The 12,807-nt window shown below is 39.7% G+C and overlaps 1 protein-coding gene across 8 annotated transcripts in view; it reads right to left on the reverse strand.

Annotated features, from left to right (window-relative positions):
- Positions 1-3,967: 3,967 nt before the first annotated feature.
- The window catches only part of USP18 (ubiquitin specific peptidase 18), a 30,933-nt gene continuing 22,093 nt past the window's right edge, over positions 3,968-12,807 (reverse strand). For 7 of the 8 annotated variants that reach the window (XM_069094290.1, XM_069094292.1, XM_069094289.1 and 4 more), the window contains 5 exons: positions 8,716-8,811; positions 7,938-8,108; positions 6,647-6,769; positions 6,005-6,054; positions 3,968-5,398 (listed from right to left, as the gene is read on the reverse strand). In XM_069094290.1, coding sequence (XP_068950391.1) covers positions 5,314-5,398; positions 6,005-6,054; positions 6,647-6,769; positions 7,938-8,108; positions 8,716-8,811 — 525 coding nt within the window. In that variant the 3' untranslated portion in view covers positions 3,968-5,313. The remainder of the gene's footprint in view (positions 5,399-6,004; positions 6,055-6,646; positions 6,770-7,937; positions 8,109-8,715; positions 8,812-12,807) is intronic. The other variant, XM_069094294.1, reaches the window with a different exon arrangement.

Raw genomic sequence — 12,807 nt, forward strand, 5'->3', positions numbered from 1 at the left:
AAAAATTTAAATGAATGTTAAAATTTACACAAAACATCCCTGATCCATATTCCAGCTCGTTTACAACCTTTGTGTCTTTTTGAAAGTCTCTTGATTTTTCTTGGCCTGTTTCCTAATATATGATGGGGTTGAGTTTAAGCTTATTTTGGGGGTCCCTTCAAGTTCTAAATGAATCATTCTGTGACCCTACCAGCACTTAGCACAGTTCCTGGAGTGCATTAGGAAAATAATCAATACTTGTTGATTAGTTGTCCAACTTGCAGTGAAAGATCTTCAAGGACACCTATTCCTCTTACTAACAGTCTGTTCTAATTCTTAGAAATTTTTCTATATATTAAGTGAAATAAACCTCCCTGTAACTTCTACCCATTATACTTTCTGGAGCCAAGAAAAATAAGAATGAGAATCAATCAAGAAAAAATGGGACCTCAAGCAAAGGTCTAGTGCCACTCAAATGTGGGCTGGGAGGCCTGACAGAGAGCCAAGGGCATGATCTTCATGTGGAATAACTCCTGAATGTGCCTTATCTACTATCACATGGAATGTGATCACTGACCTAGAGATAATGGGGAGCCACTATAGTTTATTGAGTAAGTTGGGGGTGGGATGGTCAGACAAACATTTTGGGGAAATCCCTTTGGCAATTGTTGCTGTGGTGTTTGTTCTTCATTTTCAAAGAGAACCATGGCATCAGGGAAATGATGACATGACTTGCAGCTGACTTTGATCTGAGTGAGGGAGGGCTGTGCGAGGTCACTGGCCTCACTTTCTCCTCCAGAGCCACCAGGATCCAGTGACCTGATATTCATCAGGATGACTGGAGATGACACAGGATGAAATGGGAGACCTTGGCCTTTTTAGGCTAAGGCTTTTTCAAGTACTCACTTAAGGTGAGGTAACCCACATTCAACGAATACGCCTCTTTAAGAAGTGAGTCAAGGGATGGCCCCTTTAATTATCAAAAAAGAAAGAAAAAAAATCAAGCTGGCAGGGAAAGTCCTAAGCTTAGGGTTACTGTTCCAAAAAGAAACAGTTGCCATTGACATTCACTCTGATAATCATTAAATATCATATTTTTAACCAAAGTCTGCATTAAACAGACTGCTTTACCTTGCTTAAAAAAAAAAATGCTTTTTCCTGTGTCAGCAGTTCCAGAGACCAAATAAGGCTGAAAGTGGGGTTTCTCCTTTGGGAAATATCTTGGGACATACTTCTTACAGGAGGAAAAGAGAGATGTCCTGAGATCATAGGTTCCAAACAGACCCAACAGCTTCTGAGTAAACTCAGAGAATATCTCTTCCCCAAGACAGGGCCAACTTGAGAGCATTCTTTCTTCTGCCAAGGATAAGACTGAACCTAAGATACTATCTTGAAATAATGGAACGTTTTCTTATATTTTGTGGGGCATGTATTATGTTATGGCATGTTAATGAAAAGGAAACTACAGATGTTCTAGGTCTTAAAATCAATCGACACCTCATCAACTCTTATCTCACTAAGAAAATTCCTTACAATCATAAATTTAACCCTGAATTTGGCTGGCTCTCAAATGTATTTAAGCTTTTTCATTCTTTTGTTCAGCAGTTAGATTTGGCTTCTAATTCCTTGTACAAGTTCTCTAGCTTTAGGGGAAAAAATGCTGTGACTCCATATCACCTAGCCTTTTGTCTCCTTTCACCAAACTTTTAAAGGTTAACAACTCTAAGCCAGGAGGGCCCAAAATACAGCCATTAAGTGGAGCTTGGGCAGGGACCTATTGTGTGGCAACTGTGTAGAGGATGTATAGAAGTGGGGAGATGTGAGACACAAAAGCCACTTAAGAGGTTACTGTAGTAGTCCAGGTGAGGGTTGATGAGGGCCTGAGCTAGGGTGGTGGCCATTGGGAATGACCATAAGGGGACTTAGAGAAAGTATGTTGAAATCTATAAAACCTTTGCTATGAAAACAGGTAGATGAGTCTGACCAAGGCTGGTCAGAAAACACAAGTACTTGTTTTCTCTTGCTATAGGACCTCTCACCCAGATCATGTTAATAACCCTTCAGTCTTTCCTCCCCTCTAATCTGCCCTTCATAAAGTTGCAGGATTAACTTTGACTGGCTCCCCTTTGCCTAAAAGATAAAATATAAGTTCTTTCATATGTTTTACGGACCTACACAGAGCTGTCCCAACCTGCCTTTCTTTCCAGTGTTATTTTGCATGTCTCTAGGCTTCACATTCTCTGTGGATTCTAAATTCCAACCCTACTGTGTACAACTATATGTATTCCAATTTCAACCTGCCCTCTTTTGCGGGCCTCTGTGCATTAGTGCAAAACATCCCCCATGCCTGGAACACTTCTAATTGTCTTTCTGCTGAATCCATTTTTCCTTCAAGACTCAGTTCAGATTGCATAAATTTTATGAAAACTTTCCCCCTGCTGAAAGCAAACTCTCCTCAAACTTTCTCATATTTACAAAGGGATTGACCAACGAGGGCCCAATTCTTTAGAACAGGTTCCATTTTACCCTTCTTAGTAGCTCATACTGAACATACACAATACTCTATCTGGTTCCAGTCCAACACCTGGAAGCCTGATAGGCCTATTTCTGGCCATCTATTACTGAGTTTTAATTACTGCTACCATATGGTGGAATCATCTCATTGTATGAGCCAGTAGGACTAATAAGCTGAAACTGAGTGCATAAGCCAAAGGATAAACATACCCAAAGGTGTGCTGAAGCCCATTTACACTAGTTCTTAAGAGTTGATTGTTAAATTTTTAATGTGAGTATTAACACCTCTGAAATCAAAAAAATACTACAAATCAGGACTTGGTTTATTGTTTTGCTGATTCTCTGGACTTAAGAAAATGATGGCAAAAATGTTAATAATGCAGATTAAAATTAAGTATATCATGGCTACATTATTTTCCAGAAAACCAGTTCTTAAACATTTATTAATCTACCAATATTCCCCTCTCTTGCCCCTTTTGCTCTTTTCCTTCCCGGTAATAAAGGAGGTAGAAATGCCATTAGCTGCTGGGTGGGGGAACAGCAAACTATATTCCTCCAGTGACCTGCCGTGATTCTATGAGCGAGTCACCTTTGCTGCTCTTGTGTTTATTCTTTGCTGTTGTTGGGTGAATGAGGATCCTGAGAGGGGACTGCCCAGTTGACCAGCGGGTTTAAATATATGAAAACTCTCAGAGATCTCACAAGCAAGCCCAGTGGAATCAGTAGCAGCAGCAGCCAAGAAATCTGCTTGACTGACCCAGTGTAACAGTGTGATTGACCTTTCAACCAGCTATAAGGAGTCAGTGAAGCTGAACAAGGAAACAACCCAGAAGCAAACTTGATGGGGACCCCTCACATGGAGAAAAGAACTCTCAGGGCCAGGAGTAATCACCAGCCCCTTATGTTCCCTACATGTATGTGACTTAATTTTGAACCCACTCCCCACAGAGACCTTGTGTTTTGGGGGTGAACAATGTGCCCTTAGTCTGGAAGCAATATTTTGTATCATCTGCTTTGATCTTACTGTCCCCAGTAACCTCGCATGTGCAAGAGGAGAGTGTCCCCTTGTAACTTCTGAACTTGCTATACCTTTTTAGTAAATATCCCTTTTGTAGAAAGTAATTGCTGTCAACTGATTGGTTACTATTGGCAAGCACACAAGCATACTGTTGCTTGTGAACAACAGTAAGAGAAGCCATAGCACCTTAGGGTTACCCCAAAGACCTGAGAACCTGACCTGCCAGGGCAGCTGGGGAAGCAGCCCCAGAGAGGGTACTACATAAGCACTTTTTGCAGGCCTCTCCTTTATCCTAATCTTTACCTCGTTCTAGGATTTATCATACTTATTTGTTTGCAGATAGATATAGATATGCGTCTATATCTATAGCTATATGTATCCACACAAATAAGCATGATATACACACATATGTGTATATATGTATATTTTTTCATGAACTATATTATATTGTGTTCATTTGTGTATAGATCAGTCAGTTAACAAGCTTTTATTAATCACCTTTTATGGGCCATGTACAGTGCTAGCCAATGAGAACACAGATGCAAAAGTGAGACAAACTCTGCCCTCAAAGAGCCTACATTCTATCAGGAGAATACAACCTATAGAGGCAAATAGTGATGATGCAATTGAGCTTTAAAAATCAAGTATAGCGAAATGGCAGTAAATTGTCAAACACTATCCAGATGCAACGGTAGTATCAATTTTATTATTATTTTTTTAAAGCAATTGGGGTTAAGTACTTGCTCAAGGTTACATGTCCAGTTATTTCTGGGTGTGGTGCTAAGTATCTGAGCCCGGATTTGATCCCCAGGTCATCCCGACACTGGGGCCGGTGCTCTTACTCGCTGAGCCACCTGGACTCCCCTATTATTATTCTGAAGTCAAGAGCAAGGCCCTGCATAGACCCGAGTGTCCTGGCGGATTGCTGAAGGCAATGTGAAGCATGATCAGGAGCTAACCACACATAGTAGGTTGCGGTGAGTTTTCAATCAGTCCCCCAATAATTAGGATAACTGGGAGCCTTGTAGATAAGCAGACCATCTATCTTCATGGTCTAGCAGTGATTGAGGAACAGAACGGTGCTTTTGCAATCTCCTCTCCTACAACAGGAGTTTTGTCCTTTCCCACCTTTCCTGTATCTTTCCCCCTCCCGTGCCACACCCTTTTGGGTGGAGATTTGTGTTTCCTCCTCCTTCCTTTATTATAATATATAATTTATTTATATATTATTTTTTATTTTTATAATATTTTATTTATTTTATTATATTTTTATTTTTATATATTATAATATATTTTATTATAATATATAATCCATATAATAAATATGCAAACTTCTGTATGGATTGCAAATTCTTTGGGTTCCACATGCGTGTTCATTGCTCTTGTAAAAATAAACCTACTTTTCCCAGAAGTTTCGTGAAGTTGTGATTGCCTGTTGACAATATCTTTTTTAAGTTTCTTGATAACAGGAACTGTGTGTTTATTTATCATATCACTTAGCACAGTGCCTCTCATGTAGTAGGTGTTCAATGGACTATTGTGGAAGGTAGGAATGATAAAGAAGGCAGGAAGAAAAAGAGGAAGGAAGAAAGGCAGGAGGGAAGAAAGGAAGGAAGAAATACCAAGTTTAATGAAGTTTGAGAAATAACTGTGCTTTATAATAGACTTAATTATATAGGTACAAACCAAGATTGAGTTCTCTCAGAACTACACATGGAAATGATTGCCTTATAAATAGTGAAATCACCAAGAATCCTTTTTTAAAAGTCAACATACTGTGAGGGTAGTAAAGGACTCTGGTATTATCTGACCATCATGGAGGTGGCTGGAGAGTTAACCAACTGGCTCTCAATCTTCTTGTAAACCAGAAGATAGGCTGTTTCTCCCCTAAGAAGAAGGAATAGAGGAAAAAACTTCAACCAGTTAATACAAGAGTTTGGAAGGGATAGTCTAGTGCTAGGCATTATTTTTATGATCACTGGCAATACACCAATCAAAGGAGTATTTTCTTCTCTCCTGTTCTTTTGCATCCTTTTGGCAATATAGCCTATATCTAAAATAGCACCCCTAAAAATCCAGAACCCTTCCAAAAAATAGCTATCCCTCCCATTTCAATGTTAAATTATCCCTTCATGTCCACCCCTGACAATGGACACTCAAAAATTTATCTGGCCCTGAATGATAAAGAATATTTTCTAGGCTAGGATATAAAGTACAAAGAGAAGCTTTTAGTATATATAATAAATCTCCTTTTCAATCACATGGCTAGCTAGTAGAAGAGAGAGAGCTAGTAGGACAATGTTTTGTGAACATAACGAATTGACAATTACAATTCATTATCTGAGTTTTCTTTTGTCAGCTTTTTATAGTGGATGAGTGAATGTTCTCAGCCTCATTGCTCAAAAAACTCAGGTTCGTGACCCTGTTAACACCAAGGGCCTTATGGAATCTCAAGTCTTTTTGTATAATTGATGAAACAAATATTTCTCTTACCAATATAAATAATAGTTCCCATAAGTCCTTTTGATGTCTTCCCATGTTGCCTACAAGAACACAAGGAGATAAAGCCAAATGGCCAATATTTATCAAATGCCCAAAGCATGGTCCTCCATAACATAGGCTTGCTCATTCCCATCATATTCACCACTAATGATCCCAAGATCCTGGAACGTCTAATTATAGGATGTCCTTTCTGCAAAGCCTTTCTGACTCTGTTTATATGGCAGTTTGCTTAGTCTGTTTATTATGTGATATCTGAGTCTGTGGTTCTTAATTTCAATTAGTATTCATATAACACAATTCTTTGTCACAGTTTCTTCTGACATCCTTATGCTCCCCCCAAATGCATCAAAGTTCAAGGACAATGAATCTAAATCTTCAAATCTTTGGAAATGGCCCCTAACAGATAAATTCAGCAGAGGGCTTTTCTGAGGAAAGGGTCTAGAGACTCAAATTTAAAAAGACTCCCAAACCACAAAACCCTCCAAATCCCAAAAAGTAGACCCAAAACATTGTTGGCATCATGAGCCCATCTGATATTGGTTCTGTTCCATTAGTTCATTCTAATTCCGCTTAACATGGTATGGATGTTCTGAAAGTGTGGTTTAACCTAGTATAAGAAGCCAGATTCCTCACCCAGCAGACACTGGAGTCATTAAAACAGAACCATCTGCCCTCAGCAGGATTATAGATATAAGCACAGTAATGTCCATAGCTGGCTGTCCCCATGTGAGCAACCACAGCAAAAAGTTCATACTGCTGGGAAGGAAAGAAACAAAGCACAATGAGGTACCCCTATGACACATTTAGGCAATAGTCTATAGGAGATACAGAAGGACTATATGTTTTATAAAGATCAGCTTGTCTTATTTATACTATGTTCTTCAAAGAAGTAATAATAGCACTTCGCTCCTAGGATTAGAATGAGGATAAAATGAGATATGTAATACATATACACATGTACACAAATGTATATATATGCATATAAACAATTGACCCAAACCTTAAAGCACTAGACAAATGTTAGCTACTACTGCTGTTGTTGTTAATATTCTGCTGTTAAGGAGCCTGGGACTAGGAGAGAGCTGTAGTAACTTAAAGTTCCAGCCCCTTTAAAAGCAACACATTTTCATTGCTTCTAGTTGCACCCATGATTCCTGAACCAGCCAGGCATATCTATAAATGGAAAGAGTTTTGGATCTGGAGTCAGACAACCTGAGTTCAAATCCCAGTTCTGCCTCTTACTACCTGCATGACCTTGGCCAAGTCACTTAACTTCTGGAGATATCAGTTTCTCCTCATCTGTAAAATAGTGTTAGATGGGCTAGATAATCTCAGAGGTGCACACCAGCTCTAAGATTATGTCTCTATAATCATCTTCCTCAGAGAAATGGAGAGTATCTTCTTAGAGGCAGTAGAACTTAGAGGGAATGGGATTGAGAAAAAAAATTATTCCTACATACAAATGTACCAACATTAATTGAAAAACTTATTAATTGCAAGATATGAATCCACGGATAACACCAAAGAGCCAACAGGGTTTTTGGCCACTGACTGTTCTAATTACTCACAACTGGTAGGTGGTACCATAGTGCACACAGGGCCTGGAGTTAGGAAAACCTGAGTTCAAATCCAACTTCTCTGTGACTCTTGGCAAATCACTTAATTCCTGTCTCCCTCCGTGTCTTCAACTGTAAAATGGGGATCATAATAGCACTGACCTTGCAGGGTTCTTGTGAGGATCAAATGAGATAGTATTTGTAAAACATTTAGCACAGTGCCTTGTACCTTCCCCACATAGAGGCCATTATTACTGACTAGGGTAGAGAGGATGGAAATATAGACCAAGGTAGATGCACAAAGGTGTCCTCTCTGAAAGGGGGTCATTTCAATCACTTCTCTGACTGGGGTTAGCAGTATCCCCTACCTGTCCTTCAGAATCCCACCAATCTTGTTCTGCTGGAAGGGCCTTACTGAAATCCAGGCTTTGGGGAAAACTCAGCGGGTGGATGACCTTCTGAGTCTTGGAGGAATTCTCGGAGGAGAACCGCATAAGGTGTAACGTCAGCGTTGGGGGCGAGCTGGTTACCTTTAGGGTCTGAGAAGTAGAAACACGAAGACTAAGAAGAGTGAAAATCCATACTATTAGAGGAAGAAAGGTAGTGGAATGAAAAGTCAGTTCAGCATGAGAATGTTGGATTTCATCCCACTGATTGACATCAGGAGGAAAAATTAGAATTGGAGCAATGAGACATCTACCCACTTGTCAACAAGCTAGCCTATATTCTTTGCATTTTAGGAAAGATCAGTATTAGCCTACCATAGTAGAAATTCTACCCAACTAACTCAATTATTTTCTGGTTATAGAAGGAATTTGTCCAGCACAACTAGTGAAAGTAGTCCAACCTTAAAGAGATTGTCCCTCATTGTTCTCCCTTCTCCCCTTTTGACATTCCTTTCTTTTGAGAATGAAATGCTCTGATGAACTGTGGCGACAATTGTCAAAATCACTGTTTCAATTTTGAAATTGACATCATCCCCCTGTCATGGGTTCAGATTCAAGCCAGGGTCCAGGGGCCCAAGATGGAATGAATTCAAGGATCTGAAGAGATTATAGGGAAACTCTACCTCAGTCACGAACATCCCAAAATTCTAACAAGGGCACCATGGTGGAAGGAGGCAGGCCCTCACACAGAGCTAATTACCTGTTGCCAAGAGGTCATCTTCCCACATTTCTTGCAGAAACATTTGTTTTTGCCTGACAACATCCTGGGCTGGAAAAAACAGTGTAGGGAATCCTCCTGTCCCAGAAGACACAAAGGGAAATATGGTGTCAAACAAGTACCTTAACAGCCTTGGCTTTTATCTCATCACGTTCATCCTCTTCTTCCTCTGCCCAGGAACTGCCCAGCCCCCTCACCTCCAATCTGAGGTGCTCTGCTCTGGGGGCTAAGGGGAGGCAAGAATCCTCTCCTAATGCCACCACATTCTCTTTATTACAATATGGGTCCCCCTTTGTGTAGTAGTAAAAAACTGGAGGGGGAAAAGGATATGTTCACCAGATGGGAAAAGGCAGGACAAATGGAGGTATGTGAATATAATAGCATATTACTGCACCATAAGAACTGATAAATATGAAGAATTCAGAGAAGTGTGGTAAAACATATATGAACTAAAGGAGCGTGAAATAAGAACCAGGAGAACGATATATGTGCTGAAAACATAAGTGGAAAGAACAAAAAATTGAATCTTAACACTGTATAATGTTAAAAATCAAGCTTGGCCTGGAAAATAGATAAGAAAATTTACCTCCCTACCTTCTTTAAGAGGTGGGGACTGTGGGTATGGAACAATGCATGTACATGATCAGACTTGATTGACATATTGGTTAATTGTACTAAACTGCTTTTTTCTCTCCTTTTTATTTAATGTGGAAGTGAAGGCAGGGAAAATAAAAGATACTGACTTGCAGTTAAGATAGTGATATAGAATGTCCTAGAAGAACCCAGGTCACCCAAAAATACCTCACAAAGATCTAAGTGGGCACCTGATGGAAGGAAAATGCCAATCATCTCTTCAATTTACTACAGCTCTAGACAAGACAGCCAGAAGCCTGCAGCTTCTAGAGGAGGGAATATGCCATGGGAGGTAAAAACCAGCATGAGCTCCCATCCATGGATCCTGAAGTCAATGAGATCTTAGCCCTGGCCTGTCAGAGAAACTGTACTAGTCAAAGACAACCCCCACAAGTCACTATGCAGGGAGACGGCTGAGTATTATAAGTCTCAGGAAAGTTCAAACTGCAGCAGGAGACAGGGCCAACTCAGCATAGGTGTGTAGGCCTCGTATCACATCTAAGACAAGTATTATCTCTGAAATCTGATTGGGACTCATTAGGGCCACAGAATTAAGATCCTTGGTTGGGGCTTATGCTAGAAGACAGAAACAGAGATAAGGTCAAGGCTATCATCCATGCTGAGTCACCAGGAGACAAAGGCAGAATGCCCAGGATTGTAACAGAGGGTGGGACCCAGTCCCAGCTCTACTATCCAGAACTTCATGGCCACTGGCATGCAGCATAGTGAAGAGATAAGACCAAGAAGAGCTTTCTAACTACATGTAAAAGTCCTAGAACAGTAACTGAGGTTGGTGACATGAGTAAATAAAACAAAACCAAAAACTCCAGGTACAATGAAAAAATATTATAGTAATGTGACATTATGGTATAGGCTAAAAGAAGTCCAAGAGGTAAACCCAGAAAAAAAAAAACTCCACACCAAGCACAAATTGAGCTTGTCCACAAGTACAAAATAGTTTGTTCATAAGAACTCTAAGAGTAGGCATAAGAAATTAAAATTCATTTAAAAAATGAAATTCAATCTCAAGAAAAAAATCAGAAGAATATCTCAGAATAAGAAGAATTAGAATTAGAATCCAGAAGATGGAAAACCTTAACCAAGGAGTGAGGCTTTTGAAAAATAGAATGGATGGTTATAATCCTTCTTTACAACTTGACTGATGTTTAATGTGAAGGTGTTTGTAGATCCTATATTTGATTGCATGCCACCATGCATGGAAGGGGGGAGGAGAAGGAGGAGGAGAAAATTTGAAACTCAAGGGATTGTGGAACTGAATGTTGTAAACTAAAAGTAAATAAATACATAATAATAAAAAGAAAAATAGAATGGAGAAAATGGAAGTCATTGATTCCACGAGATAACTAGAAATATTAGAACAAAGTACAAAGACTAAAAACAATAGGGAAGCATACAAATACCAACTACCAAAAACAACTGACCTAAAAAAACAAATTGAGGAAAGATAATTTAGGCATTATTGGTCTCCCTAAAAATCATAACCAAATAAAAGACCTGGATACTATATTTCAAACAATCATAAAAGGAAATTGCTCAGATCTATTGGAACCAGATGGCAAATGAAATAGAAAGAAATTACTGACCACTTAATGAATGAAAACCCTTATATTGTATTATATATATATATATAGTGTATATTATATATAGCATATAGCTTTTACATAGGAGGGTTTTATTGGTGGAGAAGGTAGGTATTGCTGTGAGGTCAGAGTGGAGGGTAGAGATAGTGATACAAAAAAAGGACATCCATGAATCATTTACAATACACAAAAGAAAGCAGAAGGAAATTCAGAAAGGGACATAAACAAGTAGGTCAGTTGAAAGTACCACCAGCCTGATAGTCACCTGTCCCTCAACTCTTCACCTCTCTCTCACCAGCTCTCCTACCCCCATATCCAATCTATTGCCAAGGCTTGTCAATTTTATCTTCATGATATCTTTCATGCATGTCTCCCTTCCTCTGACACTGCTACCACCCTGGTGAGGTCCCTCATCACCTCACACCTGTACTTCTGCAATAGCCTACTGGTGGAGCTGCCTTTCTCATGTGTCTCCTCACTCCAGTCCACCTCCACTCAACATTCAAAACAATCTTCCTGATTACATGTCACCTCCACCCCCATTCATTAAACTCCAGTGGTTCCCTATCACTTCCAGGATCAAATAGAAAGTCCAAAGCCCTTCATAACTTCCCCTCCCCCTCTCCTTTCCAGCCTTCTTACACCTTGCACAATATGCAGCCCGCAAAAGGATTTCAGGCAGACCGCAAAAAAAATGTGGAGGTTATAAAAGAAATTAAAGATGTAACAAGTGCTTTATTGATGTCCCACTTAACCCCCTTCCACTAGTCACTATTGTGCCCATCATGGAACTTGGTGGGGGGGTTGCCACTGGGTACTCTCTCCTGTTTGTCATGTGACCCACGGAAATCAACCATCTTCAGTCTGTCTCTAGTCTGAGAGGAGCAAGAGTCGTATCTTTTCCCCATGCTTTCGGTCATTAGTGGCATTGAACAGGGACAAAGTGAGTGCAGCCACATGTCAACACCAATGCAGCTGATGCCCACCATGCCATGCCCTTGCCATACAACCGCCTTCCAAGTTACATGAGTGTCTGGTGCTCTCTCCAAGGTCAAACACTCAGTTCAGTATTGGAGTTTCTTGATGTTTGTCAAGTTTATAATTTTTTTAATTTTCCTCAAAAATGTTATCAATACATTATTTAAATGAACATAGATATATTTTGGATGGTTGCCTCTACACTATAAAGATTCTATAATATAGGGATTTTTCTCGCCATTATGGGAGCCATTTCAAGGAGCCCAATCCTTTCCCCCTTCCAGTACTCTCTGACTCTATATTTGAAAACAAGGAAGAAAGGCACTGATGATTTACGATGATTCTAGGAAAGGAAAAGATAGCAGCTATATGCCTTTGAAGACAGTAGCACTGTCCTCATTTGTCCTACTGTGGTATCAAAAAAATGACTTTCCAAAAATGAAAATGGTTTTCCCTGAATTGTAAAGTTTCAGTCAGAAAAAAAATAGCTTTCTAAGAAAACCAGTCCATACTACATAATGTAGCAGCTACGCGTTCATTCTTGGATTTGTTCATTTCTGATGTGTTCATTTTGTCTTGCTAGCTCCCCTCCTTTAATAATCAGGAATTATGTCTAATACTTTGATTCCCAGCATAATACATGGGTACACATGGCTAAAAGAACCCCACATTTGAAGTCAGAAAACCTGGAGTCAGTCAATCCCTACCACCTCTACTTACTGGCTACGCCACCTTAAACAATTTGAACAAACTGAGTTTCAATTTCCCCACTTTACAAATGAGAACAAGGAAGCATGTATCACTTCCTCAGTACCAATGAACCAGTGTAAATTATGGGAGTGCTTAGTAGAGAAGAAAGAGA

Source organism: Petaurus breviceps, unplaced genomic scaffold (assembly GCF_028583685.1).
Source record: "Petaurus breviceps papuanus isolate PSGF00001 unplaced genomic scaffold, PetGlider_PUasm1.0 216, whole genome shotgun sequence".
NCBI lineage: Eukaryota > Metazoa > Chordata > Mammalia > Diprotodontia > Petauridae > Petaurus > Petaurus breviceps.